The sequence below is a fragment of the Dromiciops gliroides genome, chromosome 6, assembly GCF_019393635.1.
Source record: "Dromiciops gliroides isolate mDroGli1 chromosome 6, mDroGli1.pri, whole genome shotgun sequence".
NCBI lineage: Eukaryota > Metazoa > Chordata > Mammalia > Microbiotheria > Microbiotheriidae > Dromiciops > Dromiciops gliroides.
This window is the reverse complement of record NC_057866.1, coordinates 162,708,797-162,735,622: the sequence shown is the minus strand read 5'-3', so window position 1 is coordinate 162,735,622 and position 26,826 is coordinate 162,708,797. Positions and strand designations below refer to the sequence as shown.

Genomic DNA, 26,826 nt, shown 5'->3' with positions numbered 1-26,826 from the left:
TCGCTTTTCTTCCGGCCAATGGGAAAGGCTTTGAGAGGCGGGAGCTCAATCTGAACTTTATATCTGGACATGTGACCTGCTTTTAAAAGGATCGGCCCTCTCGCTACCCCCCACCCTTCCCTCCCTCCCATCTCCCCTCCCACCCGCTGGTCGCCCTGGCCCTGCCCCCTGCCTCTCTCACTGCGCCCGGGGTGTCATTGGGCTAGAGAGATAGAGCCGACTATAGGCTCTGCAGAAGAAACCCGTGTAGTCACCTGGGCGAGGAAGCATTGCTGCTTCATGTTCTCTCCGTGCAAGGAGAGCGGCACTTGCCCGCCTGGATGTGGTTGGACTTAGGGGGGCTGCGCAACAGCGGCGACCCGGTGGTGGTGGAGGTGGACGTAGCAACAGGTAGAAGAGACTGAGACCCCCTGCGCAGGAGGGAGACAGGTGTGTAGGGGCTGCAGGCGGTGCTGCTGTGGCTGCTCCGTGGTGCGTGGTGTTCACTTTGAGAAGGGAGAAGGAGCTGCGTAATCCGGAGGCACAGTCAGTATGGGGTGTGTGTGTCTGTGTGTGTATGTGCGTGTGTGTTTGTGTTTTGGTTTTCCACTTCTTGTTCTCTGGCCGCCAGAGGACCATTTTTTGGGGAAAAAGTTTTGGCCACTTCTGTTAAATGCCCGGAGCAAACAGCTTTTAGATGCCTTTGGCCACTGAAGTTCGACCACCCTTCTCTCTCTGCCGTTCCCCCTAAAGGTCGATTTCTTGATTTTTATTTTTGTCATTTAATCCTTTTCCATAACAGTTGAGGAAGCCCCTAGATCACATGGGAAAGTAAAGCCAAGGGGAGGTTAAATAGATATTGCTCCGGATAAGAGGACTGTTGGAAATCTTCATACTGTACCCTACCTCAATAGTCACCACACTCTTCACATATAGATATTACTCTTTCAGTTGCATCAAATTGTTCTTAAGGTAAGGAACAAGTGAGAGCCTTTAAATATATCTTTTTGATCGACTTCTAATTGTTATTATAAATATTTACATTGAAAGCGACATCCTTACTAACAATGAACATCATAGCATGTATCGAAAATGCTGCTTGAGAAAAGTATTGTTTTACAGGGAGAGGAGCTTGGTTTTTCCTTTAAGGAGAAAACTTTTTGTTTTCCTTTCCAATTTTGAGAGGCTTGGTGGCTCAATGAAATAAGCAGGGAAATAGCAATCAGGTCTGCTCAGTTCTAACTGGTTTCACCACAGGCTTACTTGGATGACCTTGGACTAATACTTGTTACTTATCTTGTCTATAAAAGATCAGAAAATAACACTGTTCTATCATAAAAATGATGAAAGAACAGTAAGTGATTTTTACAACTATTATGCATTATGATCAATAAATTCTTAGTAGTCTAATCGAAAATTAAAGATAATAGTATAATATTTATGTGTTTCAATTATGATGAGTGAAAATGTTTTTTGAGATGAATGTAAATAGGTAAGATGTTTTAAGTAAACTCCCATCTAATAGGGAAAAGGAGACTTATGTTTTAGCCATCCTAATAGCAGAGCACCCTAACCATTGCTTATTTCCATGATCCATGATTACATGGAAAAACTTTTAATATTAGGTAGGGTATTGCATGGGAATTAAAGAAGGGTATTGCTTTTACCTTTATCCTAAGGGGTCTTGTGTTGCAGCTTTGCTTCTGAGGACTAGGTCTCCATATAGAGCTTACTTTTGAGTAATAGAAAGCTTTCTTTTCATGCAGTATGTTAACATCCTGTCATGGTCACCCTGTTAATCTGCCAGTATGTTTTAAATGTTCACATATTTATCTATCGGCTTCTGTCAAAAAAAAAAAAAAGAAAGAAATTGCCCTGGTATACAGACATCTTCTCTGCCCAAAGTTATGTGCCAAGTCCAAGATTATAGTTTGGGTTCCCTTGAGTAATTTTGGAAATAAACTACTAGCCTGATTCATTAGGCTAGAATTAACCTAAAATGGTCATGGACACCTGAAAAATAATTTGCGGTTAACCTTATATTTTTATTAACATTTTGATGGACTTGACATCATTATCAGAATAATGCCATCTATTATGTAGTTTGGTTAGACGAATTGCCAAATAAATTCCATTTCTCCTTTTGGTAGGGATATTTGGTGTATCAGGAGATTGCTTTTACGTATGATTTATGTTATAAAAACTTTTGACACCCTCCCAAGATAACCTTAGGGTGGCATGTGTGATACTTAAAGGTGATTTTCACAGATACTTAAGTAAATTTACCAAAATAGTGTTTATTAAGAGTTGGTGACAACTTGGATAGAAATCTTTAGTGGAGTGTCAAAAGGCTCTGTCCTTGGCACTCCCTCTGTCTCTGTCATCCACAGGCATCCACACATACGTATACACATATATTATGAAAGGCTTCAATAAAGACAGAAAAATAGAAATTCTTAAAAATTTGAAGATAACACAAAGCTGGAAAAGATATATAATCGTAAATGCAAAGATTTAAAATGATCTTAACCAGCTACGAGACTAGGCCTAAATTAACCAGGATAAATGCAATGTAGAAAAGTTAAAGCACCTTGGTATAGAACCCAGAGAAGACTCAAGGGGAATATTCATGTATTTAAAGAATAATGCAAATAGAAAGAAGAAAGAGCAGATTTAATCTGTGTTTCTTTAGAAGGCCAAGCTAGAGCCTATGAGTGAAAGTTTAGACAGTCAGATTTTGGCACACCATTAGAAAGTATTTAATAAAAAACAAAACAAAACAATAAACCAACAACTGAAGCCTCCCTGTGATTGGGTAAAATGACTTGAGGTAGGTGACACTACTTTGTCATTTAAATTATTCATCCAAATGTTAGATGACTTGCTTAGTGGTGAAGTTGTATGTAGAAAGGTCAGATAAGATAATACCTAACATGTATCAATTGGTTTTTGTTCTGCTGATAGTGTGATGGGCTGCTGTTTTTTGATCTGTTGGGGCATGAAACATTTGCTTTAAGTATACTTAAATTCTAGTTTGGTATTTGAGGAAAAATTACTATATCCCCGGGCTTTCTACAAATACAGCAACTATCCATTGGCTATTTGTCTGAGTAATATTCATTGTAGGTAATATAAGGCCTCCTCTTTTCCCAACCAACTATTTTCAACTAAAGTCCTCTATTCCTTATCCCTACCCATGTCCCATTTTTGTAGTAAATTATCAACATATTGATTCACCTTTCTGTTTTGTGGTCATATCACTTTCAGCATTTTGTTTGAGGTTGTTAAATTTTGAATTGTTAACAAGACCTACTTCCTTTAAAATTTTTTCTCCCTTTTGCTCTGATTTATATAATATCTCTTTAAAAAACTAATAAAATAGTGTTCCTTTTGCTAATACAGTGTGTAAGTATAAATTTTAATGTTAATAAATTAGTTGTTTTTCAATTATTTTAGCTTAAAAAACTTTTTAAAGTTATTAAATCACATTGCTATGTCAGTGCTTTATGCCAAAAATTTACAAGTACTATTGAGAGATTTTTTTCCCTAAGTCATTTAATGTCAACTTTCTGCTTTATATTAGGAAACTTGTGAAGTGACACCCTATAATTTTTTTTTGGAAAAGGGTCCCCCAAACAGTGTTACAACATAGAACTCTGGTGCAGTGTAACAAATTGAGCCCTGAACTGTGGAAGCCTGAGCTCTAAGTTATGGGGTTAGCCACTTATTAGCTGTATTTCCTTAAACCAGTTAGTTAACCCATCTGAGACTCAATTTCCTTATTTATAAAATAAGGATACTAATGTTTGTTCTGCTTATCTCAGAGTTGTATGAAATGAGATGATTCATGTTAAACATTTTATAAACTGCAAAGTACTATATAAACGTAAGCTAACATTATTATCTCCCTCTCAGTAAGTGTTGTACCAATAAATATAATATTAAGAACAGTAGGTGAGTAGTTCCTTAAATCATACAACTTTTCTTAGATATGAAACATAAGGAATAATTGGATTTCTTTAGATAATTAGCACAAAGCAAATGCACTACAATTGTTTAGCCCCCACCCCCATCCCCAGCACTCTTTTTCAAAGCTATCTTCTTTATTCATGTTAATTTTCAGGATTTCCATAGATTCTCCACTTATATAGGAACTGTCACAATTTATAACTATGATACCATCTTGAATAGTATATCTTTCTATAACTACTTGAAGTTTTCTTGAGAGAAGAACTGGTGAGGTCCTTTTGTGATAGCATCACATCCAAAGATTGTATTGTATGAAAGTACATGAGAGCAGAATCATGAAATATCTCTGCAGACAAGATGGATTTTTAAATACATTTTGACTTGTGTCTCATTCTAATTAATCAGGTTACAAGAGGTTGTATATTATTTGTCAATATTGGTATGTAAATCTATCTATTATGAAACTGCCACTCAAAAAGGCCTTTATTTCCTTAATACTTATGAAGTTACATTTTTTTGCCGGGAGGGTGGGGGGGGTGGGGGGGTGAGGCAATTGGGGCTAAGTGACTTGCCCAGGGTCACACAGGTAATAAGTGTCAAATGTCTGAGATCCCATTTGAACTCAGGTCCTCCTGAATCCAGGGCCAGTGCTCTATCTGTGAATCCACTGTGCCACCCAGCTGCCCATGAAGTTACATTTTAAGAGACATTTATATTATAATGTTTAATATGGTGTTATGCATTCCCAGTGTATTCTGGTTTAGAATATTCAGAATTATTTGTCAACATGTATGGAGCAAATCTATAATTTTCTTTTAGTTTGGAGAATAGTTAAAATGTGAAGTTTCAAGGGCTAGAAAATTTGTATTCCTAACAGGGTATGATATATAGCTTTGGCTTTATATATGGAATTTTGTAATATATTTCATTTAGAATTGATGCTACCTGAATTAACTTCTTTTATTTACCAAATTTATTTGCTAGTTATGGAGACCAAGGGATACCACAGTTTTCCTGAAGGCCTAGATATGGAACGGCATTGGAGTCAAGTTTCTCAATCTACAGAGCATTCTTCTATGGGGTCTGGAGAGAGGACTGATGGAAATAACTATATGGAGATTGTCAATGTAAGCTGCGTTTCTGGTGCTATTCCAAACAACAGTACTCAAGGAAATAGCAAAGAAAAGCATGAACTACTCCCTTGCCTTCAGCAAGACAGTAATCAGTCTGGGATTTTAACATCTGATATTAAAACAGAGTTGGAATCTAAGGAACTCTCGGCAACTGTAGCTGAATCTATGGGGTTATACATGGATTCGATAAGAGATGCTGATTTTGCCTATGATCAGCAGAATCAGCAAGGAAGAAGCCTAAGTCCAGCCAAAATCTATCAAAATGTTGAGCAGCTGGTAAAATTTTACAAAGAAAACGGCCATCGCCCTTCTACTTTAAACAGTGTGAACAGGTCCTTGAGGTCATTTATATCTGACTCTGGAAATTCTGTGAATGGTAGTATCATGCGCTCTATTGTGAAAAGCCCCATAATGTGTCCTGAGAAAAGTTCTTCTGTTTGTAGTCCTGCTGGAATCAACTCAGTGTCCTCAACCACAGCCAGCTTTGGCAGTTTCACAGTGCACAGTCCGATCACCCAGGGAACTCCTTTGACGTGTTCCCCGAATGTTGAAAATCGAAGCTCTGTGTCGCACAGCCCTGCACATGCTAGCAATGTAGGTTCTCCTCTGTCGAGTCCAATAAGTAGCATGAAATCCCCCATCTCAAGCCCTCCTAGTCACTGTAGTGTAAAATCTCCTGTCTCTAGTCCTAATAACGTCACTATGCGCTCCTCTGTGTCCAGCCCTGCAAATATCAACAACTCAAGGTGCTCTATTTCCAGCCCTTCCAATACAAATAACAGGTCTACTCTTTCTAGTCCAGCTGCTAGCACTGTGGGATCTTCTATCTGCAGCCCAGGAAACAATGCCTTCAGCTTTGCTGCTTCTGCCACATCGGTTGGATCCAGTACAACCCAGGATGTGGTTCCTAGTCCAGAAACGAATGAGAGAGGTGCTCAAGATGTGACATTTCCTAAAACTGAGGAAATAGAAAACTCCATCTCGAATAATGGTGTGGCTAGTCAGCTTAACATCGTACAGTATATCAAATCTGAACCAGATGGAGCTTTCAGTAGCTCATGTCTTGGAGCAAATAGCAAAGTCAGTTCTGATTCCCAGTTCTCAGTACCAGTAAAACAAGAGTCAGCCAAGCATTCGTGCTCAGGTACTTCTTTTAAAGGGAATCAAACAGTAAATCCATTTCCATTTATGGATGGTTCATATTTTTCCTTCATGGATGATAAAGACTATTATTCTCTATCTGGAATTTTAGGACCACCTGTTTCATCATTTGATGGCAATTGTGAAGGCAGTGGATTTCCAAATCCAGGCCTGCCTATGGGAATTAAACAAGAGCTTGATGATGGTAGCTATTACCAAGAAAACAGCTTGCCTTCCTCTGCCATCGTTGGTGTGAATTCAGGTGGACAGTCTTTTCACTACAGGATTGGAGCTCAAGGCACAATATCTTTATCAAGACCCCTTGGAAGAGACCAGTCTTTCTCACATTTGAGCTCATTTCCTCCAGTCAATACATTAGTTGAGTCATGGAAATCACACAGTGACTTGTCATCCAGAAGAAATGATGGGTATCCAGTTCTAGAATACATTCCAGAAAATGTGTCAAGGTGAGTTACTGTTTATTTTTTTAAATTACATCATGATTTCAAACTTTGTTTCTTAAAATCTTTGTTTACTATTGCATTCTTTTTAGTTGTTAAATTTCTATATGTTCTGACTTGCGGTTTTAATTTTGTCTCAAAGATTAGTATTTAGTGTGACTGCAAGTCTTTTTTGAGTAAGAGGAACCCCCCAAAATCCCTAAGCAGCTCTTTGAAAATTATTTCAAAAAATTTGAACAGAGCAGTGCTTTCATTTTGCAGTAGTTCCTGTTTTCAATTTTGTAATTTTGTTTAGTAAGTGTTGTTTATTTTATATTTATGAACTTACTGCATTTAATTGTCCAGTACCAGGGTTTCTTCCTTGTCCATTTGTTGGTTTCTTTAGAGAAGTGTTTTAAAATATATACTCACATGTATGTGTACGTATGTATGTATGTATACACACAAATATGTTACTTTTAATTTGAAAACTTGGGGATTTTCTCTTTGAAAAACAAAACTGAACCCAAAGATCTGTCATATACAAATTTGTTGGGGGGAGGGGCATCGTGGTCTTCATATTAAAAGAACTAATCGTTCCATGATTGTTAAGGGACTTTCAAAGACCTAGCACATCTGAACTTAGCAAATGGATAATTAGCTTTTTTACTTATATTGGAAATGAAATATGTCAGTGAAGTTTTGAATTGGTGTATTTATAACTTCTCAGTTTCATAAGACTTGCCTTATTTACAGTAAGAATATCTCTTGGCTTTTCCCTGCTCCAAGATAGCAGTGTGTGTGTATATTTAGAAAAACAAGGAAGAGGTTTAAAATATGCCTATAAAGGGTGGTTCTCAATTCTTCATGGGATACTTGCATTGGACTTTGCTTCAGTACTGTATTTTTATTATGTGGTCATGATAAGTGGACTCTACCGCATATGTAATATGTATCCTTGTTATTATATGGTTCTTTAATGTATCTTATGAAAATGTAGATTTTTTTTCTTATTTGCTTACACAAATTTATTTTGTTTTCCCATGGTGGGAAAATACATTACTTCTATAAGTCAATTTTAGAGTTGATCAATATTTCCATTTAGTTTCTTCCACATATATCTAAATACAGTGTAGTAAATGGTAGGAAATGTGTCCTTCCCATCCACCGATTATTTTCTGGGCTATAATGTGTTCCGTGCTTGTTTTTTGAATGGTAGTTAGCATAGTCTTATGGTGTAATATGTACATAATATAGTGTGAATATAGATATATGTCATTATGAATTGTTGATTCATATTCCAAAGCTGCTTATATTCCCTAAATGCCAATTCCAGGCAGAAGTTGCGAGATAAATATAATTGTATGTATTTAGGTTTAAGACTTTTCATCAGTGCAAACTCATCTTTAAAAATGGGTAGTACTTTCACAAGTGGAATATATATGTATATTGCATATACATATATATATTTTAAAGTAACTTCTTAATATTGTTAGCGCATTATATTACATGGAATTGAGAAGGAAAAACAAAAATGAAATGCTTGAAAGTGTTTGGTGACATTTTTATTTATATTTAAAGGAAGTAGTCAACGGTGGGTCATTTTAACCAGATGTGGTCTGTTTTTTTACTTTTATAGTGGATTGTGGGACGTTGTGGATTCAACAGTACTTTTTCCATTGATATTGGAAGTCAGTGGAACTCTGTTACAATCGAAAACTTAGCTTTTATAAACTTACTTTTAAATATCTAATTGATAATAAATTTTCCTTGCGTTTAAATATAGTTTATTTTATTTGTTTATTTATTTACTTATTTAGGGTGAGGCAGTTGGGGTTAAGTGACTTGCCCAGGCTCACACAGCTAGTGTCAAGTGTCTGAGGCAGGATTTGAACTCAGGTCCTCCTGAATCCATGGCCAGTGCTTTATCCACTGAGCCATCTAGGTGGCCCTAATATAGTTTAAATAATAGTACCTCAGACTCAGTTCATGGAAATTCTGGTCCAGTATGCAATATAATTTACGAGATTGGTTATATAAATCATTCTGTGTCATCGACCTTCATTCATGTGTATTACAAGTATAAATTTCTCATGAGTCTCAGCCTCATACTTCCTTTTGGATATCCAGGGACCACTTGTAGTTGTCCTTTTGGTCTCGTTTATTGGCCGTTATTGGCAGCTGTGTGGCTCAGTGAATTGAACTCTGAACTTGGAATAAGGCAGACCTGAATTCAAATTTACCTTCATATACTTACTAGCTATGTGACCTATGACAAGTCACTTCACCTTTGTCTGTTTTAGTTTCCTCATTTGTAAAATATAGATAATAATTATATTTACTTCCCTGAATTGTTGTGAGGATAAAATAAGATACTATTTATAAAGTACTTTTCAAACCATAAAATGCCATATAAATGCTAGCTATTGTTATTGGTATAAGTATACCATCCTATTGTAGATCTGGAGGTTGTAGGAACCTTAGAGGTTATCCAGTCCAACCTCCTATTTTTTACATGAGAAAAATGGAGCCCAGGAAAGCTGTGACTTCTCTAAGGTCACAAGGTTGTGGAAACCAGTGTATGTTAACATAGTAATATCCCAAAGCATACTTTATTGTTTTTTTCAAAGCTGTAGTATTACTATTATTGGCAGTCTTGTAAAGGTTAATTATTCTTCCTGACTGATTCTACATTGTCTAAACCTGCCAAGTTTTTGTCTTTCAATGAATGTATTCCTTGAAACATTTGGGATGTTTTGATCCTTAAGGATTGTGGTCTGAAACATAGGGATTAAAATTTGATCCTAGTTCTAACCAAGTAACTACTACTACTACTTTGTGATCTTTCACTGAGTCAATCTTTCTTTTTCTCCTTTTATCACAAGGATAGACTTTAGTGTCTTTAAAGGTTTTGTGAGTTATATAATAATTACAGTTTATGGAGAATCCCATTTTTCAGTCCTAAATTGTATTCCAAAATAGTTCTTTTGAGTGTAATAAATATACATTTTGTTGTAGTATATTACATAATATGGGGAGGGAGAGGAAGGATTACTAAGGGTGGAGTAAAGGGAGTAAAACATATTTTGCTGTTGTAGGTTGACGTGCATGTGTATAACGTGATGTGCCATTATTTCAATTTCATTGTATTCCAAGAAAATAGTAAATTTTTTGTATTTATGTCCATTGAACAGAATATCTGAATCCCAGCTTCTCAGGACAGTCATGTCAAAGCTAAATTTAAAGCACTTGGATTGCTGCCAGATTTTTGGTGTCAGTAAAGTATAGTATTAAAAAAATACATCTCTGCTTTTCCAGGAACTAGCTTGTGTGATCCTGGACAAGTCACTTTCCCAAGGTGTTAAGGTCTAAAATTTGGTTATACATTGCTGAGATAGTCATCTTTATGAAGAATCAAACTGTGATAACTCTCAAATCTTAAGATTTCCTCATCTGAATTCAAACATATTGTTAGTTTCTTGATTAGCTATGGGTTGTCTATGTAGGAAAATGTTACTGCTGCTTGGCCATGAAAGAGGAAGTTTGGCCATTTTGCGGGGTGGGGGGGTAAGCACTGAAGATTTTCTGTTAGATATCTCTATCCCCTTTTATAGAAACTCTGTGACACACAAGATGAATATATTTTCCTTTCTTTACAGTATTCCTTATGGAAACAAAGTATTACTGTTTACATAACATGAGATGTTTATGGCAATAGTAATTTTGATAGTATCACAATATACTACTCACATTGATTCATACTGCAAATTCAAAAATTTACTGTTCCAAAGGGCATATTCAAGTAGATTGCAAGACTATTACATTATGGTGGATTTAATCTTAGTTATTAACTTAATACTATTTCTTCATTTGTTCTTTGTTTCTTTAGTTTTTCTTTTAATTCAACTTCTTTAGCAAGTCAAGGACTGTAATTCAGAGAGCTAAGGAGGATAGCTTTTGAAGGGCTCTGTCTTCATTGCAGGCTTTTTGTCTTTATAAATTTAATGAAATTTGGTATGTATACGTTTATGTTTGTTGCAGAGGGAAGGAGGGTTAAGCTATAGGCTGATGAATTTATTGATATAGGAAACTTCTGGGTGAGGAAACTCCCTTTCTAATGCAGGTTGGTACTTCTCTGACAGGGTCTTAAGAGAGTTGCTTAGAGATCTGAGATTCTAAGTGGATTGCTTATCATCACACATCTAGTATGTCAGAGGAAGGACTTGAATGCAGATTCTTCTTGCTTTTGTGACAGGCTGTATCCACTATGCCAGCAGTAAGAAGTACTGATGAATTGATTGAGGAGTTGATCCTTTTGGTTAGTGGTTTCAGTTCACTACCTGAAATCATTCCATCATGGTGTAAAGTGGGGTTTGGAGGGGTTTGCCTTTACCAAGTGAGCTGACTACTCTGTCTGTGTAGCCTCTATAAGAGGAAGTCTTCTGAAGAAAACTGACACTAACTTTCTATTTGCTAATCTCTTCACCTTATACCATTGTTCTTTGCTCAGGAGAATTTATGTATGGCTTAGATTAATTTTTAATCTTTGTTCCTAGGGAATTTAGCAATATAATTTCAGTAACATTATCTTTGGTTTGTTCATGTCCCCCGCTAGACATGCTGGTAAATTGGAAAGAGAACCTCTTAATTGTGGTAATGGTTGTAGTAGTAGTAGTAGTAGTAGTCCTCATACTTGTTGTAGTTGTGGTAGTTGATGTTGTTGTTACACAGTACCTACTATATGCCAGACAATGTGTCAAGTACTTTACAAATATTATCTCATTTTATTATTTACAAAAATTCTGGGAGGTAGGTGCTATTATTATCCAAATTTTACAGTTGAGGAAACTTAGGCAAAAGTGGCTTAATGACTTGCCCAGGGTCACACAGCTAGAATTGCCTGAGGGCACATTTGAACATAGGTCTTCCTGATTCCAAGCCCAGTGCTCTATCCACTCATCACCTAGCTGCTTCTTCTCTTCTCTCTCCACTCTTTCTTTTCTCTTGTAGCCCCCCTTCCAGATTTTCTCTTTCACTGTTCTTGTCAAATGTAGACAGATACAATCTTTCTTTGTTGGTTTGGGTTAGCTCCTGCATGGTTTAACAGCATCATCAGTTGGTCCCCTGGATCTCCACCCATCTTTCATTAGCCTACCTTGTACCTGAAGCTACATTGAAGGCAGCTTCCATTACTTCTACTTCTTGTCTAGGCTGTGATCTCTCTCTATAGAAATAACCAACTGATTCTGGTTCTCCTTACAACCCCTCCAGCCCAGTTGCCTTTTTCTATTTCTCTAATACCCTCTCCTTGAGACTCTTGCCTCTTTCCTCTTCACCCCTTTAAGGAGAGGAGGAGCTGAGCTTTCAGTCTTAGCCCCACAGCTCAAGCTGGCAACATTGGTTACAACAGGTTGTTTAATGTTTATGGTATTGTAAGTTTAGATTTGTAAGGGACCCTAGGTAGAGAGTTCAACACCCTCAATTTGCAGATACAAATACAATTTGCAGATACAAATGTAGTAAGTGGCAGAGCTGGGATTTGAGTCCCAGTACTTTGGTTCTAAACAGTGTCTTTTCCATATGTTATATTTTGAAAAATCATTGAAAAAACATGCAATTTGCTGAGAGTGCATTTTAATGAGAAATGTATAAAATACTTGTTATATACTTGTGTTTTTAAATTGTCGAATTATTTACTTTTTAAGGCTAGTATTTTAAAGAATATTTTTAGAAAAGATTTCAAAATGAGACTTGTTTCTCTTGATGATTCATTCATTATTTGTGGTAAAACTAGTGGTAGCTTTTTTAGTGAAAAACTCTTAAGTCCTTCACAATGTACAAACTGTGATATACTTGTGATATACAGAACTTAAAAATCAAAATCAAAATATTACATGCAAGTATGTTTGTAAAAGTCTCAGCCCACAAAGAGGTTTATTCAGGCATCATGTTAAAAAAAAATCTTCCTAAAAATCAGAGTTATACAAATATGGAATGGACCATTGTGGGAGTTACATTTCTCTGGAGGATTTTCAGGCAAAGACTATTTGTAGGGTATGTTACAGATTGACTTTTTTTTTTGGGTGGGGCAATGAGGATTAAGTGACTTGCCCAGGGTCACTCAGACAAAGTCAAGTGTCTGAGGCTGGATTTGAACTCAGGTCCTCCTGAATCAAGGGCCAGTGCTTTATCCACTGTGCTATCTAGCTGCCCCCTATATTGACTTTTTACTCCTGAATAGATTGGACTCCAAGGTACCTTCTAACTCAGATTCTGTGATTCTGATTTTAAATGCTCAACATATAAAAATCAGGTTAAGCCCATTTGTTTCCTGTAGATTAATTCAGAACTTAGAATAAATTTCATTGTTAGTGAAATGCAGAAGATTTTAAGGGTATCCAGCTATTATCTCTTCACATTTTCAGTTTTGTATCTAAATTAACATGGTCATCAATAATTTATAAGCTAGAGTTTCTTCAGCTCTTTGTTCTTCCTCTTACCCTGACCTTTGCTTTTCATGTCATTAACTTTGATTTTTTGTTTGTTTTTTTTGGGGGGGGGGGCAGGGCAATGAGGGCTAATTGACTTGCCCAAGGTCATTCAGCTAGTGTCAAGTGTCTGAGGTCAGATTCAAACTCAGGTCATCCTGAATCCAGGGCCTGTGCTTTATCTACTGCATCATCTAGCTGTCCCCAACTTTTTTTTTCCTAAGTTCAATGAAATTTTATATTTTTTTCATTTTTTGTAATTTATTGATTAATCACTCCTTAATGAATTCAGTGTCAAAATGCAGAATCAAGTTTTGATCTTCTTTTGTCAAAATCAGATTCAGAAAAGAAATAACATTTAATGCTTATATCATTTAGTTTCATTGAGAAAAAGTTCAGAATTAAAAAGAACTTGGGAGTACAAAACTATAGAAAGAAATCTTTGCATATTATTCACTCATCATTTTAAACTCTGGGATCTTTGGTTTATCATCTATGTCTCCATATAGAGATATCTATATATCTATAGGTCATCACACATATCTCTGTATATATATATACATATATCTCTGTGTATACACAGATATATACACTAACATGCATACCTACACACACACACACACACACACACACACACACACACATATATATATATATATACACACACTCCGAGAGATATATGTCAGTATGCTTTTTTAACTTTAGAAACTTCACTATATAAGGTTTTTTTCATTGTAAGGTAATAGTTAATTTTAGATGCTTAGTGCCTTTAAGTAGGTATTCCTTAAACTAGGGCTCTCTAGTATTTATGTCTTCAGGGAGTTTAAAATTAGGTTGTAGTCCAGACCAAAAAACCAAAACCACCTCAAATAAAAACAATTTTGAAAGTAACTAGACGACTACTCTCTTTTTAAGATAAGAAATTATAATAGAGGTAAAGAATATTAAACCTAAGGTAACCTGTATTGTTTTGTTTGTTTGTTTTGTTTTGTTTTGCAGGGCAATGGGGGTTAAGTGACTTGCCCAGGGTCACACAGCTAGTAATCATCAAGTGTCTGATGTTGGATTTGAACTCAGGTCCTCCTGAATCCAGGGCCAGTGCTTTATCCACTGCGCCACCTAGCTGCCCCCAACCTGTATTGTTTTAAAACAAATGTGATTGAATATGAGAAGTGAAGGCTGGCAATATTTTATAGCCAGGGTCATGAATCAAGTGACATCACTGATAAGAAACTTTTATTATTGCATGTGGTAGTATAGATTTAAGAATACTTTCTGGGAAAATGTATCCAAAGATTCTATTCTTTGTCACTATAAAGGTTCATAAATGATCCTCAAATTATGCATGACACTTTACTAGTAACTATAAGAAGTATAGTTTGACCTGTAGTCTTCCTATCCTGAAATCCAGGGGTCTGTTCATTATGCTACCTTGTTGGCCCAGAGACCTGGAAGGAGAAGTCTGAAATACAAAGTCCAAAATTCTTTAAGTATATTTGAAAATTCTTGCATTAGTATTCTCTTTAAAAAGCCTATTTTACCTGAAAGAAGAGAATGGTACATGCCTCTTTTTCAAATTCAGTTTAGCAGGTATTTGTTGAGCACCAGAAACATGAAGACCTGAATATATCTTGTCCTTATGTATAAGTTTAAACAATTGAAACATGTCAGTTTTAAGGAATCTCAGAGGCTATCTAGTTCAACACCCCCCCCCCCCTCGCCTAAATAAGGAGCCCTTCTGCATCCTACCTGACACGTGTTTATAAAGCCTTTGTAAATCTCCAGTAAGGCAAGAACTCACTACCTCCCAAGTCAGCCCACTTCACTTTTGGATAGCTGTAATTGTTATCTAGGCATTCTTGACATCCAGCCTAAGTTACCTCCTTTGAGTTCTCTCCACTCCTAAGAAAAACAGGTTAATCCATCTTTCATGTGACAGCCTTTTATATACTTGACCGCAGCTATCAAACCCTCCTAAGTGTTGTCTTCTCCAGACACTTACATCTTCAGGTGAACTTAGAACTTTTCAACATCCTGGGTGAACTCTTCTTTACAACCCATACAATAAGAAGGATCAAACTATATAATTAAATGCTAGATGCTGTGATATTGGTGATAATGGCTATCTCAATTTAGTAGGGAAGCCAAGATAGTTAAGGAATGTGTTATTGGAGAGAGAGGACTTAGACCTTTCCTCTCCTCTAAATGCTACCTAACCTTCAGATGCCTACTCAGATTTGGGGGGAGGTGAGGAGGCCAATCTGTTTTGGGTTACTTGTTTCTGTTGGGCAATACTGAGGGATGTTGTGAATAAGAATGGAAAGGCTAGATTTTGGAATTCTTTGAGTGATTAAGTGAGTTTGTACCAGCCCAGGCAGGAGGGAAAAGGTTTTTACTTTAGAATGCTTTGTGGTTTGCATGAGGGAAAGAGAGAGACTAGAGAAAGGGCAAGCAGTTGGCCAAAAGGCTGTTGTAAGCTGAGCCTCAGAGCCTGACATGATGTGGAGGAAATAAGAATGGAGAAGCAGAAGCAACAGGACTTGTGAACTGATAAATCTAAGGAGTGAAGGAAGGAATTGAGTAAAGGTTTTAAGCTGTCAGTGACTGGAAAAACAGTGATGATAGGGTCAAAAATAGTAAAGTTGAAAGCGCAGTGTATTTACTTTTGCATTATGAGTTCAAGTGGAAATATCCAGTAATTATCTCATAAACAATTGGATTTTTAAAATGTTTTGGAGGTAATGGATTTGTTAATTGCGTAGATGTCTGTTGGAAAGTCTCTACCACAGGTACATTGGAAATAATTCTATGGTGCAGAAACAGTGCATCTAACTAGGATGAATATACTTTTTTAATTTCCCAAGATGACCTTAGGGAAAGTGATTATAAATTAGAACTCACTATCTTAAGAAAGAGAAGAGGAATTGGAAGAAATAAGGGAATAAATGTTAATTTCAACAGCCCCCTCCAAATAATTTTAAAGTGGTATCATCAATTAATTATAATAATGATGACCTGTTCATATAGCACCTTACATATACTATCTCCTTTGTTCTTCACAACAATTCTATGGATTAGATGCTTTATATAAAATATAAAAGTCCTATAAAGTTGAAAGAAAATATATTAAAGGCAACAATTCCTCTTCCCCCTCCCATTCAGTAAAAGCATAGATGAAGTATTCCTTTGGAAGATCTGAAAAGAATTTGACTATTCTATTTTCTACAGGCATATGAAAATGCTTTGTCCTACATTTGGTTTCCTATAACTTAAGTTAATTTAGCAAACTTTTAAACTTTTTTTGGTTTGGTTTTGTTTTGGTTTTGATCAGAATTGTTATCTCAAGGAATAGAGACATGGGCAGAAGCCTGGAAGAACTGTATTATTGTTATTGTTGTTGTTGTTATTATTATCATTATTGCTAGCACCTTCCTCCCAGGATTGCTGTAAGGAGCAGATGAGATAATAATTTTAACGAGCATAGCACAGTGCCTGGCACATAGTAAGCACTATGAATCTTAGCTACTATTGCTTATTGTGACATTCTAAAACTCAATTCTTGTCTGCATTTATATTGAACTTGCAGAACATTTAACTTATAGTGTTGATAGAAAAGAGAGTATTTTTATGATAAACTGTGATAGAATCAAATATATTTTTGCTGATTTTTCACTGTCGCCTCTTCAAATCCTGGGTTTCCATTGAAACCTTCTTCTAAAGAAACCTTTTACAGGAGACCTTTCCCAGACTCCTCCCCTTCTCTCTGCTGCTTAGTGTCTTTTGTCCAAGATTGCCTTTTATCCATACGAGAGGTGGGACCTTGTGGATCATACTGTCAGTGGGATTTTCTTGGCAAAGATACTGGAGTGGTTTCCCATTTCTAGCTCCAGTGGATTTAGGCAGAGGTTAAGTGATTTGTGCACTATGGCGCCCCCTAGTTGCCTCCTAGGCAAACAGGATTAAGTGACTTCTCCAAGGGTCACAGAGCTACTAAGTGTCTGAGGCTGGATTTGAACTTGGGTTCTGACTAGGCCCAGCACTCAATTTGCTGAGCCATCTAACTGCCACATGTGATATACATATGTGTGTATATATGTACCACACACAAATTATATGTGTGTATATATGTATATATGTCTGTGTGTATGTATGTATGTATGTATATTATATGCATATTGCCTTCCCCTCTAGAATGTGAGCTTCTTGAATATAGGGACCAAGTTTTTGCCTTTGTATTCACAGTGCCTGGCAGGTGTTAAGTGCTCCACAAATGCTTGTTGACTAACTCATTTACTGTTAGATAACTAGACAACTATATGCAACCAATGGAAAAACAATCAATTGGGCAATATCATTTCAAATACCATTTTAAAGGTTTTGGTGGTGCTATTTTGGCAGGGAAAATTAAAGAACTCTCTATTCTATACTGTGAACAATTTAATGATAATAAAGAAAATAGCCTATTTGCAAAATTATTCACGCAAATGAATTGAAGGGTATTGATTTTAAGCAAAAGAAACAAGACAAGGAAAGGAATATAGGGTATTTATTTTGATTTAAAAAATAATTGTTTTAATAAATAGATTCATTTTTTATAGTATTTTATTTTTTTCAATTACATGTAAAGATAGTGGGGGTTTTTTGTTTGTTTTGTTTTTGCAGGGCAATGAGGATTAAGTGACTTGCCCAGGGTCACACAGCTAGTAAATGTCAAGTGTCTGGGGTCATATTTGAACTCAGGCCCTGCTGAATCCAGGGCTGGTACTTTATCCACTGCACCACCTAGCTGCCCCTAGATTCATTTATTTTTGCATGCATTTATAATCTGTCCCTCCCACTGCCACTGTTAGATTAAAAAAAAAACAACAACAAGCACTCACAAAATAAGATCCTCATTTATTTTTAAGAAGTTATTGTGATGTTACATGATCAATACTGCTTCAGCTCTGTTGATCCCCTTCTACGCTTTTAGAATTATATAAACATAATTGATCATAACTGAGTTATTATAAGATTTGGCTTCATTAAATATTAAAATATTTTCAGTAGTTTCTTAGTAGCACAAGGAAATGTGGTTATTTAGTCTTGCCCCAAAGAAATGGAATCAGTTTCAACTTTTTGCTGTTTCATGTTTTCCCCACAATAACTTTAAAGGAGTTAATTGGTTTTGATTAAACTTAGCATATAATAAAGGATATGGAAATGATTTTAAAGTTCCATTTGTACAGGATGCCATTTGTTCTAGAATACCATCCCTACAGAGAGGAATCTCATGAAGAAAAAAGTTCTATATCTGAAAAACAAAATGAGTGTTTTGCCAGAGACATTTATAATAATTTTAAAAACTTAGGTGGTGGCAAGGAATTGGAAGTTGAGGGGGTGCCCATCAATTGGGGAATGGCTGGACAAGTTGTAGTATATGAATACAATGGAATACTATTGTGCTGTAAGAAACAATGAGCAGGAGGAGTTCAGAGAAACCTGGAGGGTCTTACGTGGGCTGATGATGAGTGAGATGAGCAGAACATTGTACACAGTAACATCAACATTGAGTGTTGATCTACTGTGATGGACTATATTCTTCTCACCAATGCAATGGCACAGAAGAGTTCCAGGGAACTCATGATGGAAGAGGATCTCCAAATCCAAGAAAAAAAAAAAAAAACAAGAACTGCGGAGTATAGATGCTGAATGAACCATACTATTTCTTTTGTTTTTGGTGCTGTTGTTTTTTTTCTATTTTGAGGTTTTTCATCATTGCTCTGATGTTTTTCTCTTATAACATGACTAATGCAGAAATAGGATTAATGTTATTATGTATATATATATATATATATAACCTATATCAGATTACCTGCTGTCTAGGGGAGGGAGGAGAGGGGGGAGGGAGGGGAGGGAGGGAGAAAAATCTGAAATTGTAAAGCTTGTATAAACAAAAGTTGAGAACTATCTTTACATGTAACAGAAAAAAATAAAATACTTTATTAATTAAAAAAGTAAATAAACATTTTTAGTTTTTAGTTCAGAAAAAAAGAAAAAAATAATTTAAAAACTGCCCTTTTACTGAGTGTATAGGTGTTAAGCATTCTTCCCTTGATTTATAAATAGATATAGTTTCTTAGCTCACTAGAAATGGATGCCGTATTGTGTTCCTAATAGTAGACCAATCACTGTCTTTGTTACTCTACATTTGTTTCTTGAGTGCTAATATTTGTGTGTGTGTGAGTGCGTGTGTACTCGTGGTTCACAGAACTACTAGTGGAAAGATTTGGAACATACTTTGGTACCTGAAGGGTTAAACTTCAGTTAACAAGAAAACTTAGCAAGACCATCTCATTCCTCTTAATGTTACTGAAATTTTAAATGTAACTACAGAAATCATAAGACTAACAACTAATATTATTTTTTTAAAAAAGAAACAAAAACTTGTGGACCGCTGGGGAAAATGTCTAAAAATTAGAAGTGGGCAGAAGGAAGTATACACACACATACACACACACACACACACACACACACACACACACACACATTTGGGGGGGCAGGGCAATGAGGGTTAAGTGATTTTCTCAGGGTCACACAGCTAGTAAGTGTCAAGTGTCTGAGGCCAGATTTGAACTCGGGTCCTCCTGAATCCAGGGCTGGTGCTTTATCCACTGTGCCACCTAGTTGCCCCTAGTCCCTGTATTTTTAAGAAGGGAAAGATTATGGGAAATACCTATAAGTTTATCATAAATTTCTGGAGAAAATAGTGAAAAGGCTTATCACAAAGTCTGTTTGTAAATGTTTTAGAGATAATCTTACTTTCTTAAACAGAATTGAAATCAGTAGAACAAGTCCTGTTAACCCAATTTCACCCTATTCTGTGTTATTGAAGGAAAACAAAGGATAGCTTGCACTCTGACTCTAATGACACTTCTGATTTGGTGCTGTGTGACCTGCCTAACTATAAACATGGCCCCTAGGCCACCTCACTCGTACTTATCATTGTATATAGATAAGCTGGTAATAAGTTGTGTGCTGGAAGAGTTAATTTGGGACCCTTTGGTGTTTAATAGTTGCATTATCTTTGTAGTTATTGTAATGTAATGTCAACTCTCATATGAAGATGATTCTACTGACTCTCAGGAAAGTAGATGTTTTGAGTTGTGTATCCTGTAGTGATGATGGGTTTTCTTGTCTTTTATTTATTTATTTATTTGTTTATTTATTTATTTTTAGTGAGGCAATTGGGCTTAAGTGACTTGCCCAGGGTCACACAGCTAGTAAGTGTTAAGTGTCTGAGGCCGGATTTGGACTCAGGTCCTCCTGACTCCAGGGCCGGTGCTCTATCCACTGTGCCACCTAGCTGCCCCGATGATGGGTTTTCTTTAATCCATGAAGTCTTGTCCTTTTTAATGATTCCCCCATAAGCACGCATTTATGCTAAATGACTAGTTGGCCATAAGGTATCAGCCATGAAATAAGTGAAACTGAAGCAAATATGTCATGCATGACATTGTTTTTGCGAGTTCCCTAGATGAATGAGCTATACAGCTCAAGAGCATTATTATAAAGTTTGTAAGTGACAAGTCGAAATGGATAATATTTTTTAAAAGATCACAATTCAAACTGATGCATTAAAAGAGCAGAAATATGTCACTAAGAGAATATGTTTCACCTAAGACTGGTGTAGAAAAGTTGTCCAAATACGAGAATAGAATAACACAACAGAAAAAGAGGAGGCTCATAGCATTTTATGCTTTGATCATCAGTTAACAACATGATTGATGGCCATGTCCAACTTCAGTCCTGGCCTCCATGAAGAAATCATTCTGCTACACTGAGCATTGGCCAGATCCTTAAAATATTATCTTCAGTTCTAGATTTTACAATTATGAGAAACTTAAAGATGGTTGAAAGGAAAACCACAAATATGAATAAAAGCCTGTAAAATAATATCTTTAGGGCAGTTTAATACTGATCTTCAAAAACACAAAGGACTTTTATATAGATGGTGGTGACCAGCTGTTCCTCTCCATTGAGGAGAGAACAAGATGCAGCCTTCTTTGATTATAGCATGAGAGGGTTTAGATTATATATGAAGCGTGTCCTGACAAAACTGCTAAACATTGGGATATGTTATTCAAGGAGAGTTTAAGGAATGTTTTACTTTGAAGAACTTTAAAAATAGAAATGATTCTCATCATTTAGGATGCTTCATATAAGCTCTTGTCGAGAGATAAAAGGCCTGAAAAGGGAGAAATATTTTGCTGAGCACTGTTTTAATGTTGTACAGTGACTTAGTATTTCTTCTTGGAAAAAATAGGCCTGTGGTGCATGTGTTTTTTTTGGGGGGGGGAGAAGATGAATAGTTTAGATTTATATAGCATTTTAAAAGTGACAAATCATTTATTCCACAACATACTTGTGAGGCAAGTAGTATCAAGTATCATCAGCAATGAATAAATGAGGAAACTGAGGCTCAGTGACTTGCCAAGAGTCATGTAAATTATTAAGTACTGGAGTTCGAAGTTGAAGCCAAGTACTCTAACCCTTGTTTTTCCTTCTGTATCATGCTGCTTCTAATGTTTAGGTTGAAGTATCTGTATGTTGATGCACAGCCCTAATTCCTCCAAAAATATTTTTATTTATTTGTTTTTTTAGTGAGGCAATTGGAGTTAAGTGACTTGCCTAGGGTCACACAGCTAGTAAGTGTCAAAATTATTTTTAAAAGCTTCGCAATATAGCAAAATTTCCATTCTGTCCCATGGTCAATTTCTTAGTGTATAGGAATTGTGCCAAGGAGGGCAATAGCATTCTCAAATAAAGAAGCAAATGTATGCCTGTCTGCCTCTAGGGGGCACCACCATTTTTATAAGGAAGAAATATTCAGTGCGTTTACTTAGGACTTTATCTCATATCATTTGATCTAAAAGTTTTGGGGTTTGTTAACTGAACTGATAACTAGGCCTCAGACAGTGGGAAGCAGAGTAGATAATTGGAAGTATTTGAAGGTTATGTTGTTACTGGTATATGAGAACAGGAAAAAACTTGTATAGAAAACCAAAACCCAACATTGTAGTGAAACAATCCTAATTCCTAAATGTAACACTTCTGCCCACTTTACCCACTAAGTCGGCTGTGCTATTACATGTAAAATTCAGTAGGTCATAGCTTCATTTCATAAAACAATAGTACATTTTAAACAATTATTTTATTGATCCCATTTCAATTCTCTCCACTTAGTTCCTTCCTTATGACAAAGCCAAACACATCTGATGATGTGACCCTCATGGGAAGGTGCTTACTATATCCTATCCTAATAGTCCTTTGCCTCTTTGTAGTGAGGAACAAGGTATGTTTCATTATCTCTCCTCTAGGACCTTCTTTCACTTATCAGTTACTTGGAGTTCAATTTTCTTTTTGTTTCTATTTAGATTGTTGTAGTCATGGCAACTACATGGGCACAGCTAGGTGGCACCATAGTGCATAGAGTGCTGCGTCAGGAGGATTCATCTTCCTGAGTTCAAATTTGGCCTCTGACACTTAGTAGGTGTGTGACCCTGGGCAAGTCACTTAACCTAGTTTGCTTCAGTTTCCTCATCTGGAAAATGAGTTGGAGAAGTAAATGGCAAACCACTCCAGTATCATTGCCAAGAAAACTCCAAATAAGATCATGGAGAGCCCTTTCCTCAAAAGATTATGTTCTAGCACTAGGCTAATGTAGTAGCAGCTTTTGTTTTTTTGTTTTTTTCTAGTCTATTTCACTGATCAGCTTTTCTGTATTTTAGCTACTATCAAATAGTTTCTATGAGTATTGCTTTATAATATAGTTTGAGTTGTAGTAATGCTATGCTCCTTTCCTTTATATTCCCCCCTCATTATTTTCCTTGATTCTAGAGCCTCTGTTCTTCCAAATGAATTATGTTATTTTGTCGAGTTCAAAAAAATCTCCTTAATTTGGTATAACAATAAATCACCTACATTGATTTAGTAAGTATTATCATTTTATTATATTAGCCATGACCTTGGTCACCATAATATATAATTATTATACATGGCCTGACCATGAGCAGTGGATAGCTCTCCAATTATTTATTTCCTTTTATTTCTGTAAAGTGTTTTCTAGTTGTATTTACATGAATTTTGTATGTGTCTTGGGAGGTTAACTCCTACATATTTTTATGTGTTGTAGTTATTTCAAAGGGAATTTGTCTTATGGTTTCATCCTGATTTTTCTTGGTATTGTATAAAAAAGGTGATGATTTTTGTCGTTTTATTTTGTGTCTTGCTGTTTAGCTGTAACTATTTAAATATGCTTCACTGCTGATTTTCTGAGGGTTTTCTAAGTATATCATCATGTCCTATTCCTTTAGGAATACTTTCTTTCATCATTGTCAGTTTGTGACATTAAATTTGTTAAATTGATATGAGAATTTCTAGTATAATTCTAGAATAATATCAAGTAATAATGCTTTATCTTTACTTCTGATTCTACATTGAAAATGTTGCTAGCTCTCCTAGTTCCATATATTATCAAAATTAAAAACATTTACATATAAAATCAGCTAATAAATTACTTATTCTATCACTAAACTTTAACATATCAGACAATCCATGTCCATATCTTACTGTTCCTCAAATCTGCAAAGATGGTGGTACCATCAGCTGAAACAGGGTAAGGAGGTACTGTCAGGAAGTAATTCCATTTTGGACATGTTTAGCTTAAAGTACCTACAGGAACATCAACCAGGTAGTTGGAAATGTGGGTCTGGTGTTCAGGATATACAGATTTGGGAATCACCTGCATTGAAATTATAATTGAATCTCTGGAAGTTGATGAGATTACCAAGGAAAGGAGCTATATATAGGGAGAAGAGGTTTCAAGATGTTCACACTTAGTGGCAGGAAGAGAGGATCCAAGAAAAGTGTCTGAGAAGGACAGAAAGTAGGCAGGCGGAATCAGAATGGACTGAGCAGTGTCAAAGAAGCCAGAAGAGGAAAGGAAAGTCTGGAAGTGGTTGATAGACCAAGTAGGAAGCCATGGAGATGTCAAGAATTAAGATTGAGAAAGGGCCATTTGGAGCTAACCATTAGAAGATTGCAAGACCAAACTTTGCTCTCCTGCCTGAGATCCCCCACAATGTTTTATACTTATGTTCTCAGAGACACTGAGGTAGGGTAAGAATTTTTGGGAAAAGAAAATGTCCAACTCTCTTCTGCTATCTTGGATAAGCTATAATCCTTCTCTGGATTTCCCTTGGCTTATTCCTCCTCTCTCCATGCCCAAGAAGTTTTCCTATGCATTATCTCAAAATATTGACTTACTAGACTGAGATCTATAGTGGATATGATTTGTCAATGTCTTCTGGTATTAGCTCTTCCTTCCTGATTTTCAAATTTACATGCAGTGGCCATTAACTCATAGTTTCTTCTTGGGTCAGCCAACCTGCAAACCCTGTGCATTTACAACTATGCACCGGGCACTGAGACTTCAAAATGGTACAAGACATTGTTTTTGTTCCTCAGAAATTAAAATCTTCTTGGACAGGCATGATCTATGAGTGAAGTATAACACAGTTTATGCCACATATGAATATTGGTTAAAGAAACCAAGAATGTTTGGCCTGGGAAAGAGAAGACTTTGGAGGACATGATAGCTTGTATTAAGCTATTTGATGAACTGTCATGTGGAACAGAGATCTTAGAAGGCAGAACTTGGAGCAAGGGATGAAAGTTTTTAAGAGTCAAATTAAGATTCGCTCTATGAAGAAACTTCCCAACAATTAAAATGATCCAAAGGTGGAATTAGCTTCCTCAAGAGGTAGAGAATAACTAGAAATACTCAAGCAAAAACTGGATTACTACTTGTCATGTAAGTTATCAAACGGATTTTCTCATTTGGGTATGGGTTGGACTATAGGTACGATATAGGAGTCTCTTTCAGTTCAGAGGTTCTATGATATATTAAGAGGCAGAAGGAACAATTACTACAGGAATGTAGTGGAGAGAGTTACTACTATGTTTAAGGAAGGCTTTCCAGAGGAATTGATGTTAGATCTTTTAAAAGGTGTAGAATTTAGATTACCTATAGAGGGAAGGGGATTTCAAACAGGTGAACTGTCATAAAGCAAATATAAGCAAAGTCTTATGTGTAACTGATTTTGCAAGGGTTGTTCAGGGAGCAATGTGATGTAGTTTTACTGTGGGGAAATAGTAGGAGATAAGGTTTTAAGACATTGACTGTGGCCTGATTGTGCAGACACTGAAAGTAAAGCCAGAGTTTTGATTTTATTCTGTAGCCAATGACAAACCACTGAAGGAGGTTGAATAGGGGAGGAACCAAAATCAGTGAAATCAAGAGGAGGATTTGGTTTTGAACATGAACTAAGCTTTAAATATATTGAGTCTGAGATGACTGAATTCAGTGACTACCATGGACTAGGGGTGTTTAAGGGAAAAGATGACTCCTATTTGGAGAAATTAGAGAAGCAGAGAAGAATGGCAAAGGAATATCAAGTGGGGGAGAATAATCATAAGCAAGAAGCATGAAGGGGGAATCAACACAATGAACACTCTTTTGGGATAGTGGGAGTTTAGTTTGGCTGAATAGGGGAGGGTTTTTGTTTAGAAATATATTAGGCTCTGTAGTTTGGAGATCAAGGAATAGTTTTTAATATGGGGAAAAGGATTTTGGATTTTGCCCTGAAAGAACATGTGACTGTGGCATGATAGAAGTGGTATCTTAGGAAGCCTAGTTCCATTAGGAAGCCTGGAATAGAATGAAGTGGGAGGAGATAGGAAACAACTTAGGAGATCATGGTGCTCCAGTAATGAGGTGCTATGGGATCAAATTGGTGTGGTAGCAGTGTGAATGGAGAAGAGTTTGCTGTTGTAGGAAATACCTCAAAAGAAGATTCCACAGGCCCAAGTGCTAAAGGGAGGAGTTGTCTGAGGTGACACAGGTTCTAAATCTGAGTGATTTCAAGAATTTTGGTGAATTTTGATAGAAACATAGAGTTTTAGGAGAAAAGATATGTGAAGGAGAGAGAGCCTGGTATAATGGAAAGAGCTCTGAACTTGGAGTCATGGGGGCTTAGTTGGAATCTTTCTCTGCCAGTAACGACCTGTGTAGCCTTAACCCCTGTGGGGCCCAGTTTGTAAGCAAGTTGGAGTCTCTCACTTCCTTGCCTGGTTGACATCTGTGATCCTATGTTGAGCCTTCCTATATTGAGACATGGGAATCGGTAGGATAGGAGCCGGCTACGATGGGAGTTGAGCTGAGGAAGAAAAGTCTGGCAGACACTGAAGCTGTGAGACAATTCAGGCTTTCAGGCCAGAGAAGCTGTTCTGGGCAGGTAGGTGCTAGACTAGGAGAGGTCAGAAGATCAGCATCATAGGCGCTGGAGAATGGAGTTGGTGAGCTCTGCACCTATGGCAGAGATGGTTTGCCGAGTGGTCTATTTTCCTCCCTCTTGCTCTAGTTAGGTGGATTTGAGCACAGAGTTAAATGTAGCCAGAAACAACTCAGAGGCCTGCAGGTGAATCTTTTTCTGGATTGAGGCGGGGCAGTAATGCTAAAATTACATTAGAAGTTGGGGGTGACAGCAGGATGTCCAAGTGTAAAAAGTCTGGCTGGTAATGGAAAATTTGGGGCTAGAATTCCACAGAGAGAAAACTGGACTCAAGATGTAAATT

At 36.5% G+C, this 26,826-nt stretch overlaps 1 protein-coding gene across 6 annotated transcripts in view; it reads left to right on the top strand.

The window, feature by feature from the left end:
• The window catches only part of NR3C2 (nuclear receptor subfamily 3 group C member 2), a 383,963-nt gene that overhangs the window by 3,851 nt on the left and 353,286 nt on the right, over positions 1 to 26,826 (top strand). For 3 of the 6 annotated variants that reach the window (XM_043971516.1, XM_043971512.1, XM_043971511.1), the window contains exon 2: positions 4,933 to 6,688. In XM_043971516.1, coding sequence (XP_043827451.1) covers positions 4,935 to 6,688 — 1,754 coding nt within the window. In that variant the 5' untranslated portion in view covers positions 4,933 to 4,934. Of the gene's footprint in view, positions 1 to 173; positions 537 to 4,932; positions 6,689 to 26,826 lie in introns of those variants that run through there. The other 3 variants (XM_043971513.1, XM_043971514.1, XM_043971515.1) reach the window with 3 other exon arrangements.